Source organism: Carcharodon carcharias, chromosome 1, assembly GCF_017639515.1.
Source record: "Carcharodon carcharias isolate sCarCar2 chromosome 1, sCarCar2.pri, whole genome shotgun sequence".
NCBI lineage: Eukaryota > Metazoa > Chordata > Chondrichthyes > Lamniformes > Lamnidae > Carcharodon > Carcharodon carcharias.
In genome coordinates this window covers 124944747-124964533 of record NC_054467.1, presented here as the reverse complement: position 1 = coordinate 124964533, position 19787 = coordinate 124944747, and the positions used below count along the sequence as shown (strand labels likewise).

At 44.4% G+C, this 19787-nt stretch overlaps 1 protein-coding gene across 1 annotated transcript in view; it reads right to left on the bottom strand.

The window, feature by feature from the left end:
- tbc1d19 (TBC1 domain family, member 19) overlaps positions 1-16958 on the bottom strand; it is a 168076-nt gene extending 151118 nt beyond the window's left edge. Inside the window, exon 1 of the mRNA XM_041182732.1 lies at positions 16854-16958. Coding sequence (XP_041038666.1) covers positions 16854-16958 — 105 coding nt within the window. The remainder of the gene's footprint in view (positions 1-16853) is intronic.
- Between the last annotated feature and the right edge of the window lie 2829 nt (positions 16959-19787).

The window sequence follows — 19787 nt, the reverse complement described above, 5'->3', positions numbered from 1 at the left end:
TCTTCGATCAAGATTTTGGTCTATCATCCTGATACACCTCCCTTTCTTTGGGTCACCATCCAATACGTTTCTGATTACACCTGTGAAGCACATTAGGGTTTTTTTTCTGCATTAAAGGTGTAATATAAATGCAAGTTGTTCTTGCAGTTCAAAAGTGCAGCATCCATCAGTACAACTCTAAAGTGTCAGCCTAAAGTTTGACCTCAAGGGCAAGGTTTTCCCCTTGGTGCACTAAGAAAGATGGCAGGCGTGAAACAGCACTTTACCTGCCGGCTGCAATGGCAGGTTTTCACGTCATATCATCCACTTCCCGCCACATTAATTATGCACACATGGGAAACACACCAGATCGTGGCAGGCGGCCTCTGATTCACCCGCCCCGCCTTAAACTCACAGCCTCTTCAGTCCAGGCACTATATTTAAATGATACCCATGCACAACTTTTTCAATGTCTGAAGCCCAGGTCTGCTCCACGGAAGACATTGCTCCCAGAGGGAAGAAGCATGCTACTCCAAAATTCAGTTACACCTCACTGGAACTCCTGCTGGATACAGTTGAAGCCCACCACAATGTTCTCTACTCCCACGATGGCTGGAGGAGGTCTACCAACCTCACCACGCCGGCTTGGGAGGCAGTGGTGGCAGCGGTGTCAGTGCCAATGCAGCACAGAAGAGGTCAGCGCAGAAAGAGGATGAATGATCTCATCTGTGCCACCAGGGTAAGTCAATCATCTCATCACTCTCAGCTCATACACTCAAGCCCATCAGACATTCACAGGGATCTCACATACTGCCAGCTCAAGGGACATCACCGCTCACTCTCACACACACCTTCAGATTTCGATCTGGCTTCACATCCTCTGCAGTTCGCATCCTCATCTCGTCCGCAGCTCTATTCAACACCCACACATGCCAGGCATCCTTACCATCTGCCCTGGTGTGTGCTCTGCTCACACTATCCATCTGTCTTTATGCAGGATAAGCTCACACGTAATCGCAGGGAGAGGTCCTGGAAGGAGGTTTAACGCTGGAACACATGGTCCTCACTACCTTTGAGAACAGAGCCATCGAGCTGGCTGGAGAGGACATGGACTGTGCCTGTGGTGACAGTGAGGTCGGCGGCAAACACCCACATGAGGATCTTGCAGCAGCTCAACCCTCATACAATGATACTGTGAGTGTATTGTCCTGTTTTAGAGTCACCTACCATGCACTAATTATCTCCACTTTCTTTCATAGGCATCTCCGCCAAGCGCCCAAGGCCCTCAACCAGCCAGGCCCTTAGCTCGAGCCCCGATGACACTTCTGAAGGGGGACCCGAGTACAGCACTGTTGAAGACCCATCACAGCACTCACCCACACCCTCCAGAAGCGCAGAAGCACACACCTCGGTGGGACCTAGTGCTAGAGCAGCCTTGGGATCACAATCTAGTAAGCATAGCACACAATCTGGTCCACAGCAGGCAGAGGCAGGGACATCTGACATCACTAACACCTGGAGGACTGTTGGAGGAAGGAATCTGCGGAGTCTGAGTCAGATGACAAGCCTCCGAACTCGGTCCTAAATCAGTTGGTGGAACTGCAGCGACAATCACAGGGCCATCAGGAAGGGACGTCAGCTGCATTGCTCAGATTGCAATGGATGATGGAGAAGTCTGTCTGACTTCAGTCTGAGGTGATAGCACCGGCATGCCAACGCATCAAGGTCAACACTGGTAGGATGGCAGTCACCATGGAGACCTTGGTCCAGGACATACTAACATACATATAAACATACAAATTAGGAGAAGTAGGCCAATTGGCCCCTCAAGCCTGCTGCCCATTCCGTAAGATCATAGCTGATCTGATTGCAACTTTCACTCCACATTCCTGCCTACCCCCTATAACTTTTCACCCCCTTGTTTATCAAGAATCTATCTACCTCTGCCTTGAGAACAAAGACTCTGCTTCCTTTTGCGGAAGGGAACTCCAAAGACTCATTACCCTTAGAGAAAAAAAATTATTTTCATCTCTGTCTTAAATGGGTGACACCTTATTTTTAAACAGTGACTCCTAGTTCTAGATTTTCCCACAAAAGGAAACATCCTCTCCACATCCACCCTGTCAAGAACCCTCAGAATCTTAAAGGTTTCAATCAAGTCACCTCCTACTCTTCTAAATTCCAGTGGATGCAAGCCTAACCTGTCCAACCTTTCCTCATAAGGCAACCATTCCTGGTATCAGTCTCGTAAAAGTTCTCTGAACTGCTTCTAACGCATTTACATCCTTCCCTAAACAAGAAAATCAATATTGTACAGAGTACTCCAGATGTGAACCAGTGCCCTGTATGGCTGAAGCATAACCTCTCTACTTCTGTAATCAATTCCTCTCAAAATAAATGATGACATTCTATTAGCTTTCCTAATTCCTTGCATCAAGACACCTGGATCCCTCTGAATCTCAGAGTTCTGCAACCTGTCACGATTTAAGTAATATGCTTCTTTGTTATTCTTCCGACCAAAATGAATGATTTCACATTTGCCCACATTATACTCCATTTGCCAAATCTTTGCCCACTCACTGAACCTATGTCACTTTTTAGCCTCCTTACATCCTCTTCACAACTTACTTTCCTACTTATCTGTGTGTCGTCAGCAAATTTAGCAACCATTCCTTTGGTATCTATCTCCAAGTCATTTATATAAATTGCAAAAATTTGAGGCCCCACCACTGATCCCTATAACATGCCACTCGTTACATCCCGCCAACCAGAAAAAGAGCCATTTATGGCTACCCTCTGCTTCCTGTTAGCTAGCTAATCTTCTGTCCATGCTAATATGTTACTCCCTACACCATGAGCTTTTATTTTCCGCAATAACCTTTGATGTGGCACCTTATCAAATGCCTTCTGGAAATCTCAGTACATCCACTGGTTCCCCATTATCCACAGCACATGTGACTCCTTCAAAGAACTCCAATGAATTGGTCAAACATTTTTTCCCTTTCACAAAACCATATAGACTGTGCACTCCATCGGTGGAATCCATCAGTGGCTACGCAAGAAGGGGGCTGGGCACCTAGATCTCACTCCAGCTGCCCCTTCTCCTCAAGGAGTCAGCCAGGGGCCACTGGGGACGCATGGGGAGGCAGACCAACAGCTGGACACCCCGGAGCCATTACCCAGGTGACTCTGGGACTGTCCTGCCAATCCCAATCTAGTATTACTGTGTCCCTATCACTTCAGCTCCACAGGCCAAGGACAGTGCACCTGCCACACAACAGGACACCCAAAGCAAGCCACAGCCCTCCAGGTCTCGGCCCTCCAGAGGACACCCACCAAAGTTGTTACAGACAACAAGGCTGCCTCCACCTCCATGGTGGATGTCAGGAAAGCAAGAAAAGTTTAAAAAATTTAGGAGCACAACGGTATTCACAATATGTATCTAATGTGCACAAATGTAAATAGAATTGCACCCATTTCACATCTCCTCTAGTGTATGTCTCCTTTTTATGATGAGCTGTATTGCTGTCAATCAGGTGTGATACCATGACCCCTCCCCCACTTATCGCAGTTGTCGCTACCTCTCATCTAAGTAGTATGCTTCCATATCACCATACCCCTTATGCATACCCCTTCTTCAGATCATTCTCAACATCAGTGATGTCTTAAGGTTTGCTTGTGGAAGGAACCTCATTCGCATGCTTTGCAGGATCATGTCATGTTTATTCTTGGCTGTATAAGATTGAGGAAGACTTCTTCTAGCTCGTCTGCATTCTTGAAAAGTGAAGGTATAGTGTACAAAGAGAGGTGTGTTTATGTATGGACAAGGATCATATATCACACAACTCCATATCCTCTCTGTCATCCGGCAGGGTTTTCATGCTATGAGCCCATATTCAGAGCTTGTGCACGCTCCTGTCTGCCAACTGCATTTCCGACTTTCCGAATGTACATCTACAGTGTGCTTGCATACAAATAGGGGAGAGAGCACATCCTGAGTGGGGCACATCCAGAGTGCGTATTTGGAATTTGGTGCAAAGTGGGAATTGAACTGGTAAGTCTTTCTCTTTAATTTCACTTTTATTTTTGTAAATTCAGTAGTCTAGGTAAAAGGTTGTTAAGGTACCTGACTCAGCTGACTATGTGACAGTTAACTGTCGATCACCTGAAGCCTGATTAGGGCCTGAACAGGTGCTAATTACTATTTGAAGCTAAACTAGTGGTGAGTCACCTGAGCTCTATTTAAGAAAAGGACAATCTAGAAGCACACTACAGTCTGGCTTGCACATGAACAGGGAAGAGAGCACATGCTGAGTGGGGCACAGCCAGAGTGGGTATTGGCAATTTGGTGCATAGGGGATGAGATGCACTTTGCATTTTTTCCTTGCTATCCAACTTCTTCAATCTTCAGAGCATGGGTCTTGCCCTGCTGCAGCAGTAGGGGCCACAAGAGAAAAGAATCACTGGTAAGTAGTGGGTAAGGTGTTTACCACTTTAATTGCTTATAGTTTAAGGTCCTTTTGTGGTTTATAGTTTGTATATTCTACAGTAACGAGGATCAGAAAAGAAGGGCCCTACAGTAATTAACTTAAAAGGTTTAAGTTAAAGTGATAAATCATGGTAGGAGCGCTCAAAGCCGTGGTGTGCTCCATGTGGGAAGCCGCGGGCATTTCCATTGCTCGGGACCAGCATGTGTGCAGGAAGTGTATCCAGCTGGAGCTCCTGGAAGCTTGGGTTTCAGAGCTGGAATGGCAGCTGGGGACACTGTGGAGCATCCGCGAGTCTGAGAGCATCATGGATAGCACGTTTAGAGAGGTGGTCACACCGAAGATGAAGGGACTTGAGGAAGGAAGGGAATGGGTGGCCACCAGGCAGTTCAAGAGAAACAGGCAGGTAGTTCAGGAGTCCCCTGGGGTCCTGCTCGCAAATCAATATTCCATTTTGGAAGTTGATGAGGGCACTGGTTCCTCCAGGGAGTGCAGACAGAGCCAAGCTTCTGGCACACAAGCAGCCAGTCTGTACAGGAGGGGAGGAAGAACAATAGTAATAGGGATTCTATAGTCGGGGAACAGATGCACTACTGAGGTCATCAACATGACTCCAGGATGGTATGTTGCCTCCCTGGTGCCAGGGTCCGGGATATCACTGAACGGCTGCAAAGCATCCTGAAGGGGTGGGTGATAAGGCAGAGGTCATGGTACACTTTGATACCAATGACATAGGTAGAAAGTGGAATGAGGTCTTACATCAAGAATTTAGGGAGTTAGGTAGTAGACTGAAAAGCAAGACCTCTCGGGTTGTAATCCCTGGATTACTCCCAGTGCCACATGCTAACAAGCTCAGAAATAGGAGAGTATCGCAGATGAGTATGTGGCTTAAGAGTTGGTGCAGGAGGGAGGGTTTTAGATTCCTGGATCACTGGAACTGTTTCTGGGGAAGGTGGGACCTGTACAAACGAGACTGTCTACATCTGAACCAGAGCAGGACTAACGTCCTTGCGGGTGGGTTTGCTAGTGCTGTTGGGAGGAGTTTAAACTAATTCGGCAGGGGGGGGGGGACACAGAATGTTAGCAGAATAGGGACACATCATAATACAGTAAAACAATCAAATCAGAGGGAGTACAGCTGCATTAGCTTCAAGGGAGCAAGGCAAGGCTGGATGGCCTCTACTTTAATGCCAGGAGTATTCCAGGTAAAATGGATGAGTTAAGGGTGAGGATTGACACATGGAATTGTAATATGGTAGCCATCACTGAGACGTGGTTGAGGGAAGGGCAGGATTGGCAGCGCAACATTCCGGGATATAGAATCTTCAGGGGAGGGGGTGAAAGAGGAGGAGGCGTTGCATTATTAGTTAAGGAGTCAGTTACTACAGTAAGGAGAGATGATATCTTGGAGAGGGCATCGAATGAAGCTTTGTGGGTAGAGCTTAGGAATAAAAAAGGGGCAGCCACATTGTTAGGTGTTTATTATAGACCTCCAGATAGTCAGCGGGAAATTGAGGAGCAAATATCTGCACAATTTGTGGAGGTGTGTAAAAAAAACAATAACAATAGGGTAATTATATTAGGTGCTTTCAACTTTCCAAAACATTAATTGGGATGGACACAATATTAAGGGCTTGGATGGAGTGGATTTCTTGAAATGTGTACAGGAGAACTTTTTAGGTCAATATGAAGAAGGTCCAACAAGGGACGGCGCATTGCTGGACCTAATTCTGGGGAATGGTGGCTGAGGTGGTGGTGGGCAAGCATTTTACTGATAGCAACCAAAACATGGTACAGTTTAAGTTTGTTATGGACAAAGATAGACAAGTTGCAAAAAAATGTTTTGGATTGGGGGAAAGTGGATTTTAGTAAAATAAGGTAGGATCTGGCCAAGGTAGACTGGGAACAGTTACTTGTGGGGAAATCCACAGAGGAGCAGTGGAGGGAATGTTCAAAAAGGATATAGGGAGGGTACAGGCTCAACATGTTCCCTCTAGGGTGATAGGAAGGTGTAACAAGCCCAAATTTTTAATTCCTCTCTGGCCACGGGGGAAGTGCCAGAGGACTAGAGAACAGCTAATGTGGTTCCGCTATTTAAGAAGGGTTGTAGAGATAAGCCAGGGAACTACAGGCCAGTGAGTCTCACCTCAGTGGTAGGGAAACTATTGGAGAACGTTCTGAAGGAGAGTTTCTATCTCCACTTGGAGAGGCAAGGTTTGATCAGGGATAGTCAGCATGGCTTTGTCAGAGGGAGGTCATGCCTAACAAATTTGATTGAATTTTTTGAGGAGGTGACCAGCTGTGTAGATGAGGGTAGTGAGGTGATGTAGTTTATATGGATTTCAGCAAAGCCTTTGACAAGGTCCCACATGGGAGACTTATAAAGAAGGCAGATGCACATGGGATACAGGGTAATCTGATAAGGTGGATTCAAAATTGGCTGAGTTGTAGGAGGCAGAGGATGATGACAGAAGGATGCTTTAGTGACTGGAAGCCAGTGTCTAGTGGCGTACCACAGGGATCTGTGCTCGGTCCCCTATTATTTGTCATTTATATAAACGACATAGATGACTATGTGGGGGGTAGGATTAGTAAGTAAGCGGATAACACAAAGGTTGGCCAAGTGGTAAACAGTGAGGTTGAGTATCTTGGGCTATAGGAAGAAATAGAAGGATGGTCAAATGGGCAGATAAGTGGCAGATGGAATTTAACCCTGAAAAGTGTGAGATGATACACTTTGGAAGGAGTAATTTGACAAGGAAGTATTCAATGAATGGCCTGGCACTAGGAAGTTCTGAGGAACAAAGGGACCTTGGCGTGTGTGTCCACAGATCTCTGAAGGCAGAGGGGCATGTTAATGGGGTGGTGAAAAAGGTATATGGGACACTTGCCTTTATCAATTGAGTATAGGTTACAAAAGTAGGGAGGTCATGTTGGAGTTGTACAGAACCTTGGTGAGGGTAGCAATGGTATAATAGCAAGGATGTACCGAAGCTGAAGTGTGCTCTTTATTAACAATGACTCATCACCTAAGGGCTTCATGGTGTCTCAGCATTTATAAGTTTGCAAGGGCCAGAGCTGGCCATGAGGGCACAATGTGTGTCTTAAAAATGAGGCATTTCAATGTCTGGCATGCAAGTGGTTGAACATCGTCATCCTCAGGTGGTCTAAGTTATGACCGATGCAGTTGGTAAAGCTGAGTTATTTAAAAATCTCAGTGGGAAATTTTTAAACAACTGTCATAATCTATAATTTTAAGTGTTATGTTTGAGATGCAACTCTAAATTCAGGAATCAGACCACCAGTTCTCGAGGTTTTACATTAAACTAAATTAAACATTTTATTAATTTACACAGGTTAAAATATAAATACAGCTGGCTACAGATTACTACTATCATAACTTTTAACAAATTCCCAAACTAATCTCCATTAAGGCAACAGCAGCCCATAGACTTAGCCAGACACCAGTCAAAGTATTTTCACCTTACGAATTCAAAACAAGGTTCTTTTCACTTTGGTTCCTATAGAGCCAATTGGATGCTTACAGCTGCCTTTTCATCTCTCATTGCCTCTGCCCTGCACACACAAAACTGAAGTTATACCTACCACTGATTGAATGTAAATTCTCATTGTAACACCAGCCTCTTTGAACTCCACCTTTTAACAATGAAACCCCTTAATATTGGTACTATAAATTAGTAATATAAACATATTGCTTGATGGCTGCTAGATAGGTGTCATTTTTCACCGCACTTCTTGAATGTCCTATTCAAAAAATACAAATGCACACTATCTCCCTCACATATCAAAACTAATACTCATCAAAGCACCCAGACTAGCTGACTTTAATCCAATTAAGACACACCCACAGACTAAACCTCTATTTTAAAAGAAAAATATTTTCCAATAATATTATATATATTAACAGCTTCATGATAGTCTAAATGCATGGTAAGGTGAGGATAAAAGCAGGCCAGCATCCCTAACTGAGGGTGCCAGATCTTAATGTGATTGAGAAGAAGGTGTCACAGAGATTAGGTGAACGGGCCAAAATTTAGCAGATGGGGTTTAATGTGGAAAAGTATTAAGTTATCCATTTTGGTCAGAAGAATAAAAAGGCGACTTATTTAAATGGAGAGGAACTTCTGATTGCTTCAGCGCAGAGGGATCTGAATGTCCTTGTGCATGAATTGTTGAAAGCTAGTATGCAGGTACAGCAGGTAATAAGGAAGGCAAATTGAATTTTGAAATTTATTGCTAAAGGAATTAGAGTATAAAAATAGGGAAGTGTTGTTGCAACTGGACAAGGCATTGGTGAGACCGCATCTGGAGCACTGTGCACAGTTTTGGCCCCCTTACTTGAGGAAGGACGTAGTTGCACTGGAGGCGGTTCAGAGGAGGTTCACTAGATTGATTCCAGAGATCCGGGTCTTGTCTTATGAGGAGAGATTGAGCAGTTTAGGTCTATTCTCTCTAGCGTTTAGAAGGATGAGAGGAGACCTAACTGAGGTATATAAGATGCTAAAGGGGACAGACAAATTGGACGTGGAGCGGATGATTCCCCTTGTGGGGCATTCTATAACAAGAGGCCATCGTTTTAGATTAAAGGGTGGTAGATTTAAATCAGAGATGGAGAGGAATTACTTTTCTCAAAGGGTCGTGAATCTGTGGAATTCACTACCTCAGAGAGCAGTGGACGCCAGAATGCTGAATAAATTTAAGGAGGAGATAGACAGATTTTTAATTAGTAACGGGTTGAAAAGTTATGGGGAGAGGGCAGGAAATTGGAGTTGAGGCCGAAATGAGATCAGCCATGATCGTACTGAATGGCAGGGCTGGCTCGAGGGGCTGAATTGCCTACTCCTGCTCCTAGTTCTTATGTTCTTATGATTCAGTCATCTCTGAATAGATGCATACCTGCAAAACGTCCTTTGAGGGTACCCTTTGTCACCAAGGAGCCAGCCTGTATCCTGTGTAGTCCGTTGCAGATGTCCGGGATCTGCGATCTACTCAAGATGTATGAATCAAGGACACTTCCTGGTTATCTGGTGCAAACCTGCATGATCATTTTCTTATGGTCGCAAAGCAGCTGTACAATGAGCGAGTGATAGCCTTTCTGGTTTACGTAATGGAGTCCCTGCTGCCAGGGAGCTTTTACAGTCACATGAGTGCAATTGATGACACCCTGTATCTATGGGAACCCAGAAATCTCAGCAAAGCCCAGTGGTTTGGCATCTGGCTTGCTTGATCTCTGTCAAAGTTTAAGTAATTATCGGCAAAAAGGGCGTGTTACCTCATGTACGGATTTGTGCGTGGACACTTGACAGATCCTGCTGAGGTCCCCAGTGGAGCCCTGGAAGGAGCCAGTGGCATAGAAGTTAAGTGTAGCTGTTACTTTCAGAGCCGCTGGCAATGGATGCCCTCCCAGTTACCATGGCGCCAATTCCTGCAGAATGTGCCAAATGTGTCACCAGATCCCTGGACATGCGGAGGCATCAACAATCCTGTTGCTCACTCATCTGCAAGTTGTGTAAAACCTTGGCCTTGCAAGTCTCCAATGCATGTTTCTGTGAGCCTCATCCTCTGTGTCCAGTGGGGGCCCTGCTGCCCCCTGGTCTTGAGGGTTTTACTCCTCCCTTTGGTGAGCCAGGCGCCTCTGTCACAATCTTCTCCTTCTTCTCTACTGCTTGTATGCGATTATGCAGGTAGCAATAACACTATGCTCCATCCTCCTGATGGTCTCCTCTCTGCAGCATCATTGAAAACCAGGCATAAGAAATAGGAACAGGAGTAGATCATTTGGCCCCTCAAGCCTGCTCCGCCATTCAATAAGCTCAAGGCTGATCTTCTTGTGTTTTGATTTCCACATTCTCATCCAACTCTGATAACCTTTGTTTCCCTTGCCTAACAAGAATCTATCTACCTCTGCCTTAAAAATATTCAATGCCCCTGCCTCCACCACCTTCTAAGGCAGACATTCCAAATTGCACAATCCTCAGAAAAAAATTCTCCTCATTTCTGTTCTAAAAGGGTGGCCCCTAATTTTAAAACAGTGCCCCCCTAGTTCTGGACTCACCCATTCAGGATCTTGTGTACTTCAATCAAATCGCCCTTTACTCTTCTAAATTCCAGTGGAAGCAAGCCCAGTCTGTCCAACCTTTCCTCATAAGACAACACACTCATTCCAGGTATCTAGAAAACCTCCTTTGAATCACCTCCAATGCATTTACATCCTTTCTTAAATAAGGAGACCAAAACTGCGCAGAGTATTCGAGGTGCAATCTCACCAATGCACTGCATAACTGAAGCATAATGTCCTTAACTTTAGGTTCAATCCCTCTCGTAACAAAGGATAGCATTCCGTTAGCCTTCTTAATTACTGACTGTACCTGCATATTAACTTATTGTGACATAAGTCAGCATTAGCCTCCAAAAGGTCCTATTTCTATCAATGACTTGTCAATGAATGTGGGTTCAAGGGCTTTGTTCCAGTTTTGGCAACTATTCGCCCCTGAAATCCTAGCCAATGCAGGGTACATTTCAAGATGCTCCTTCCACTACCCCCCATTCCCTTTACGTGGATCGACTGCTATGAGATTGCTTTGGCCAGGCATTTGGATGGCCTGCTTTCAGCCAAGGCAATGGGATCTTCATTCACTGCACTCTAATACTACACTCTTTGGAATAAACATGAGGGAAAATGTTTAACAAGGGAATAAGATTATTTGAGGGAGGCCTGAGGCTTCTCTTCTGTGAGCCAGCCAGCACCACAATTCTAACACGCATCTGAAGTTCATCCAGGCGCCCAATTGTTGTGGAGTTCGTTACTGCTCTGGGGAATTTCCACACTACGAACAAGTGGTCGGTACAAGGAGAACGATTAGTGCCACCTATCTGGATTAGTCTTGCATGGATGTGCTTCATTGCTTCACTTTCCTGATTCTCTGCATCTTCATTGAAATACTCCTAACATGTCTCAGTTGTGCCTCTCTCCTCATTTGGGAATGCACAGTTCAGTTGGGTGCCCCTCTAATCGGTCCCCCAGGGTATGAAGCTGCCCTCCAATCGACCCTCAGAACCCTCACCAGCAGGCTTTCTACTCATTTTAATTTTGTACTGCAGCATCGCTGCAGGTTAGAAGATGGTGGTGCTGAGCTCTCACTGTCAGACCAGCTTTGGACCCTCCCTGTGAGTGTGTGGAAACCCCTCCCATCATCCCAGAGGAGCTTAATGTTCAAGTTTCCCTCCCTCCAAGATCTCTCAATCCTTCCACTATATTCCTTGATCCCAACATGATTGTGGTAGCTATCCATTTGTTAGCCCCTGAACACTTCGAGGTGGATGTGTCTATGCCCCATGTGGACCTCGCCCCTATCCATCTTGAGGCCATTTGCACAGTTAAACATATACCTGACCTTCACCTTCGGATGCCCTCACAATACCTTCTCCCCTTCTGTAGGCTGTAGTTGCCTGCCCTGACTAAGCATGCCATCTGTGGCCCAGTATGATGCCAGAAACCCCACAGACCCAGGCATGTGATTTTACGACAATGCCCTGCCCATAACAAGCAGGGCACAACTGAGACTGGATTAACATGCCCTCCCCCTCCCTGGACTGGGACAAGGACAGTGTTTACCAGCTCAACAATATAAACTGAAGCGCTTCCTCACTCAGCGCATCTCCCATTCTGGCCTCAAGTGGCTTATGTCATTCTGTAACATACTCTCTCCCCATCCTGGCACTGAGGACACTAACTCTTCCTCACCCCCTCAGTGAAGCCCTTCCCCTACAGCACATTCACATGCCTAGGGCCAGTTTCCCCCTTTCCCCAGTGCAGCCCTAACCCTGCAACCCATTGAAAGACACCCCTGCCTTACCACTGGTCTGGTAGGTAAAGAGTTGCCTGTGATAACCCCCTGAAAGCGATGTGCTGCTGCCTACGAGCCTGGCGCTGATTACTGTGAGCGTTGCGCGATGCAAGGTAGGTGAATGAACCTCTATGTCACACACGAAGTGCAGGTTGCCAGGTGCACTTCACTTATATATCGCTGTGAAACACATCATTCTAATTGCACACTGACATTCCTTGATGATCCAGTGTGGGGGGTTGATTCCAGCGAGCAGTCCTTATAATGAGGCGCAAATCTATTGAACTTACATTCCCAATGTGTCACAGCAGGAAACGCGTCCCGCCATTGAAGGCTGCAGCGCCAATCGCAAACTGGTTTTACGATGATGTAAAACTGATTTTTTGCCTTCTTCCAATATTTTCCGCTACCGCCCACCGCAGGAGGGAGCAGAAAATCCCAGCCCAAGCTTTTGGAGGAGGACTTGAACACACAACCTTCTTACACAGAGGCAAAATTGCTACCAATTGAGCCATGGCTTACACATTAATGGTGTTTCATACTTATGAAAATCCTCTGGTAATGAATGAATAACGGTATATTAATCTAGAATGTGCACTAAGAACAGCAAAGCCTGACAATTAACTGTAAATAAAAACATGCAGTACTGCAACAAAATAAGTCAAAATAAGCAGTTACAGTATGGAGAAATGTTGGGTAGTTTTACCTGCTGGGGAAAGCGAGTGAAACATGCTTCATTTTGTAAACATTAAGGAGTATTCTTTACTACAAATAATATTAGCTCTGTATGCTGGAACATTATTGAAAAGTTCTTGCGATTCCATAAAGCACAAGACTGAAGTCACTCAGTTATCATCAGATCACTGTTAACTCAGCCTTGGCAGTGTTTGAGAAAACATAAATGCCAATATTTCAAACACTTACTGAGGAACTCCATAGAGATCCTCCCTAAGGTTATCAAAATTTGCATACATTGAAAGCAATGTTTTCAAACATAAACCTCCTGGACTTCTCTGAAAAATCTGTCAACAACTAGACATATATAAGACCATACACATGTGATTTTAAAAGAGATCAAACTGCAAACAATTTGGGGGAGAAGAACTGGAAAATGAATACTAATTTGATACTTGTATTGTTCATATGAATTAAGAAATAACACTCATGCAATGTGTGACAAAACTAAATCTTAACTGGAACTATTTCACCCCAATTTTTCAAGTGTGCACCACTCAACACAAAACAGCCATTAAACAATTCCAACTCTGGCCTTCAGCCATATGCAAAAAAATGAATTTCATTTAGAGCTATACAAATGCAGCAATAATTTAAAAAATATATATGACAGCACAATACCTTCCTTTGAAGTTAGTTTTTAGAAAATTTCTCCAATAATTACGGTAGAGCAGAATTTGCAAAAATGGAAATCAAGATGTAGGTGGCATTCATGCTGCCACTCTTGAACTGATGCAAGTACTTTGGATAAGCATCAATGTAAATCTCAACCATCGTTTAAGTGCATTAAAGCCTTGTGGTTCAAGGTTCCTCCAAGAGCTGGTCTTACACTGGTTTCAAATCCCAAAGTGTTCAGTATAAATTCAATTTCTGACAGCAAATAAATCATTTTACTTCAAGTATTCAATACAGAAAAAGTAGCTCACAAATTCTTCCGGCTCCTATTTTTACAAATTACCACCACTCTCAGCACAGAGTCTATGCATACTCAGTATTGGCAGAATACTACGCCAAAATAATCACATTCTAGCAAACCTAATACCACAGAAGTATCACTTAGACGTAAACTAGTTGTATCCCAAAGTTTGCAAGTCATAAAATCTCCAAGATAATGGTATTTAGGAACCAGATATTACAACAATGTGTTTTTATAAAACATCTATAATGTAGTAAAATAATCCAAGGAAAAACAATATCAGTCAAATTTTGACACCAAGCCAAAGAGTGAGATATCAGCTTCATTATGTACACTCGGCCGAGTGCCCTAGCATCTATTAGACTAACAGAACACCTGCTCCCCAGAGGAAACATTGTTTGATTGACAGCTCAGTTCTTTGATCTCTGCAGTCAATTTTACAATGTTTGTTGACACAAGTTAATTAGTTTCAAGGGTTTGTAGTTTTTGAAACTTCAAAGCTTCAAACTTCAATAGATGATTGACACTTTTATTAGCTTGCAGTCCAGATCTTTTTTCAAACATAAGACAAAGTTATCAACAATAACTTTTTTCAAAAGCTTTTATTCTACACATTCCATTATACACTATGGGTTCGTTGTTCCTAGGAAGTGTACAGTGGATCAATAGGCATGGAGGTGCCATTGCTTGGCATGAGGGATCACAGGTGGTGGGTAGAGGGGCATAGGGGGCATGAGGTGACATAGGGGTGGGTGGAAGGGCAGAGCTTGGCATAGGGGGCATGAGGGAGAAAAAAAGAGGGTGGGTGGGGGACACGAAGTGGCATGGATGGGGCATGGGGAGTGTTTGGAGAGAAGGGATGTAAGCGGTGAAGGATTGAGGGTTTTTGTGTTTTTATTTTCACTGGGATAATATCTCACAGCACCAAGGCGAGCCTTTTAAACAGCACCTGGCAGCCCCTACGGCCGCCTCTGCACTTCTTCCTGGGTCTGCTGGCCTGACTCCAGCCCGCACTAGTCCCCAGTACTGAAGATCCTGCCTTTGCAGGCACTTTCTCCCGGGGCAGGTGAGCTAAGCCGGCAATTTTCAGTCAAGCTATTCAACATGTCCTGCGCAAATGCCCTTTCGTCAATGGTGCAACATGCTAACACCAGAGTATCCAGCATTTGAAATGAAGTAATTGTCTGCACGAGCCTTCAAATCTGGGATTTCTGGCAGTGCCATTGTCTAACATGGTCAATTCCTGAACAGCATGCAGGCCAATGCTAGGGTTTGAAGAACCTACTGACATCTCCTGTCACTGATTGAAAATTTGAAGTTACAGGTTTCTGCATGGGAAAGGTAGTATTTGTAAAAGAGAAAGCAAAGGACAAGAAACAAACATCTCCAAAATCACAGCTCAATCAAAATTTGGTGGAAAACTTGGTGAAAAATTAAAAGAACTATAAATATATACATTATAAAAACAGATATCATATAGTTTAGAGATACAATCACTTGAAACAATCACAGTACTTTGATCTTCACCTAAACCTACTGACTTGTATTGCTTTCTTTGGCTGTCCTTATATGACCTGACATCAGTCCTGGTGTTGTCCCTTACAAAACAGCAGACATCAGACATTTCTGCCACAGCAGACATCAATACAAAGTAAACTTGCCAGATTTGCAAATGCCATGTAGTACAAAGACTCAGTTTTAAAAATATCTTTCTAGCAGTCTTTTTAGTTAATCCAACAAATTTACTTGAAATTAATCGATTATGCAAAGAGTTGCAATTCACAAGCAGGTGACACCAGCACAGAACTAAAGTAGAGGGTGTCCAAAGCTTTTTGTTGGACGATGAAGTTCTGGGTGGGAGGAAGCACGTCAAATTTAAATCTATGTGCCACTTAATTTAATTTGGAAAAAAAAATCAGATTTTTGATGCTAACAGGAGTTGGTGTTCTGATTTTGGTTTGGTTCAGCAATAAATCAAAAGCATTTGAAACCACCCTTTGTAAAGCTACAGGCTCAAAAAGCCTAAACAAACAATGAAAACAAACTGGCAGGAATGGGGCCATCATTTAACCCAAAACAAAAGCAATTTACTGAGAAGTCTGTAAGTGAAGCGACCAGAGGATTTTAAAAATGTAAAGCAGTCACCATATCTTGAACAAGTCACACTGCCAATGAAGAGGTGCTGGTAAAATCACAAAAGAACTCTGCTGACCAAGATCAGAAAGAGACAGTTGGAATTTCTTGGGCATGAAGCAAGAAATCATGATTTAAAAAGTCTGATGCTGGGAAAAGGTAGACAAAGAATTATTTTTCTAAGGAGTGTTGCAAACTGGATGAATGTACCACCAACAAAGATAATCCACACATCCAGAATAACATTAACATGGAGGTCCATGGTCACCAACACCTTCTTAGGGCATGGTACCTGGAGAGAGAGAAAGCAGTCACCAAAGTCGGTTGTTTCTCCAACAGAAGGAAACACAGGTCCTTCTCCAAAACCCTCTCTGGTCTTGGGTGAGAAAACCACGACTATTGCAGGTTATGCGGGAAGCAGACAGCAGGTGTATCAGGTAGTGAAGGAGAGCAGAGTGGATGGGGGAATGAGGGTTTCCCAGCATCAACCCAAACTTCGACCTGTGGGTGCTGGCTGGTGCTATGCAGCTCCTGCCTTCCCTGCAGTGAAATTGTGCTCCAGTTACAATGTGCAGCTCACCGATTTGCTATTTATTTTTCTTTACATCACGAGTGCACCCAGAACCAGGACAGCCCCGGCCTGGACTAGGGCTCGGCCGCGGATCAAGTTCCTCAATGTCGAATCCCCGACACCCGCCCCCAACCGGTTCTCCTCCCCGCCGGGCCCGGACTCACCCTAGCTTCCCGCTCCAACTCCGAGTGCAGCTTAGAGCCGCGGAGCCGCTGCACGATGTGAGCGATGGTGACCGAGAGCTGCCGGTGCAGCGAATCTGGCTCCATCTTCCGCCGCCTGTTCCGTTACCGGGGCAACCAACCGTCAGAGCGCGCGAGCCGCCCCGCAACGTTCCAAAGCACAGAGAGAGCGAGCTGACGGCGTGGACACTGAGGTGGCTCCTACCTCCGGAGCACTACAGACCGCTCCGCCAACTGTGCAAACCCTCTAACCCACCTCCCACTCCCCATAAAACTGCAAACACTCTACCCCCACCCCCACAGAGCACTGTAAACTCCCTACCCCATCCCCCAACACTGAAAACCTCCTACCCCCCACGGCACTGCAAAACCCCTACTCATACCCCAGTACTGCAAAACCTTTACTCTCATCCCAGAGCATTGCAAACCCCCTACGCACCCAGCGCTGCAAACCACCCCCCCTCCAAACCTCCAGCACTGTAAGTCCCATACCTACCCCAGCATTGCAAAACCCCTACACCCAAACCTCCATCACTGCAAACCCCCATCCCCTCAACACAGCAAAACCCCCTAACCACAGCACTGTAAAATCCCTTCCAACCACCCCAACCCCACTCGTGGGCACTGCAATCCTCCCTGATGCCATACAAAACCTGCACACTGACACCCACAATTTACTGCAGCTTCCCCACCCCCACCCCCACCCCCACCCGAGGTGCTCCAAACCCCCAAACCTAATAACTGCTGCACCTCCCAGGTAGAAGAACATCATGTACACCGTCCCCCCAGCCATATATTCACAGATGCATAGCCCAGGGATTGCACATGTCATGTTAATAGCTGATTGTGTGTCTGGACTTAAGTACAGTCAACTCCTGCCATTTGCATTCCCTTCCATTATGATTTTGTTTACCCACACAAATCTATTTATGTATGTTGTGACGTGGCAGATGATGTGTGCCAGGCGGACCAACTCCACAGGGGAAACTTGGTCACGATGACACAACTGTTTTGCAATTTGTATTTATTACAAGATGTGTGCACTGAATTCAGAAGTAATGAGTCCACTAAGACCTTTAGGGATTTAAAAAATTAAAAGATTTCAAGCGCATACACAAGACTACAGTTACTTGCTACAACAAATCCTAAAATTCTGAATTAACCTAACTCCCAGTTACACACCCCCTCTAAGGCAACACTCCAAAAAAAGATTTTTTTTTTAAAACAGCAAGTTAACACAGTACCCACTTGACAGTGGAATTCCAAATAGCTTTCTCCAACTTTAGTTACTGGAAATAGCAGACTAATGCATAAATGGCTGGAGGCTTCCCGAAGGCTGTTTCACACACTCTTGCTAGATGTTAGATGGTCGTCAACATGGCCTTTCATTCTCCTTTATATATGCTTCTCTCTCTTTAATATGTAAATTCCATTGTTCCATATGTCTTTGGAACTGTACCTTTCCCATGATATAAAAACCTTCATGTCAATATTGTCAGTTAGCTTTGGGAAAAATAAACACACTCCTTAGCCTTGCTTATCTTGCTAGTTGTAAACAGACTAACATCCCTTTGAAATCCAAACAATCCCTTCACATGTCTAAAAATGCAAATTCCCTTCACAGCTTACATGCTAAGATCCCAGCCATGTTTACTCATGAACATTTCAAGTACATTTCTATACCTAGATTCTTTAGATAATTTCAAGCTTGCAGTCTACCTGACTCCAAATGAAATTAAATCACAGACAGAACAATCTACACTCACACGCATAAACCTACTTCACAACAAACCAGAAAAATATTCTTAAAATTATTATACTTTCGTAACAGCATATCCAACCGCAGTTTGCCATCCAAAGCTTCGCTCATCTGCAATTAAAAATGCAACAATGCAAATGCTATCAATTTAAAAAGTCAAATCAAAAAACAAAAACACATGCAACTATTACAAAAACAGAATTACCTGGAAAAACTCAGCAGGCCTGGCAGCATCAGCGGAGAAGAAAAGAGTTGGCGTTTCGAGTCCTCATGACCCTCACTTGAGAGACACAAACTTGCCTCTTTTTGCAGGTCTTCAAGCTCAAGCAGCCTGTCAAAGCCACAAGTTCACAGTGACAATTAAACAGTACACACCTGCATAATGGATGGGAAATCCCGTGACTTGGAACCCTCCTAAAGCACAGATGTCACTGCACACAGAGAAACATTAAACTCAAAGAGTCACTGCTCCCCTGTCCTCCAACCCTTGGAATACTATAGCACAAACTAAACAGCATTTACAGAAGTGCTATGACCGGAATGGGAGGAATGCATGAGTCATCAAGGCCCACTACTCCACAGACCTTACCATTAATTTTTAAGTTTAATTTTATCCCAAAGTGGCCAATTGGGTATCCAAATTACTAGTACCTTGAAGAAGAGACAATGACTAGGTTTCTTTCAAAAATGCAGAATTATTACTTTATTCTGAAAACAAAACTTATTTTAAGAAGTTGAAAGCACTACTTAACAAACAATTACAGTGTAACTATTGATTTCTTCCTAAATAGTTCCTCAAAACATGCACACAGACAAATAAAGGACAAGTAGATAATGTCTCCCAGCAGAGTTGGCTTTTAAGGATGTTTTAAAAATAAAGGATAAAGGCCGTAGGGTCTCAACACTGTTGACTTTGAGTTCTCTCATGTGATGATGGGCCACTGGTCCTGGTGGAAGCCTAGGAGTTCTCACGAGCCTTGTTCAGCTGTGCCCAATTGCAGACTAGTTGCACTCATGCGGGTTCTGACTACAGTTGATAGCTATACACACTTTAAGCAAAGGAGGAGAGAGAGAGAGCCTTCAGCTTCAGTTGGATCTGCTATCTCTGCAATCTCCAACCAAACTGCCCACAACAGCTTCCAAATCAAACTAAAGTT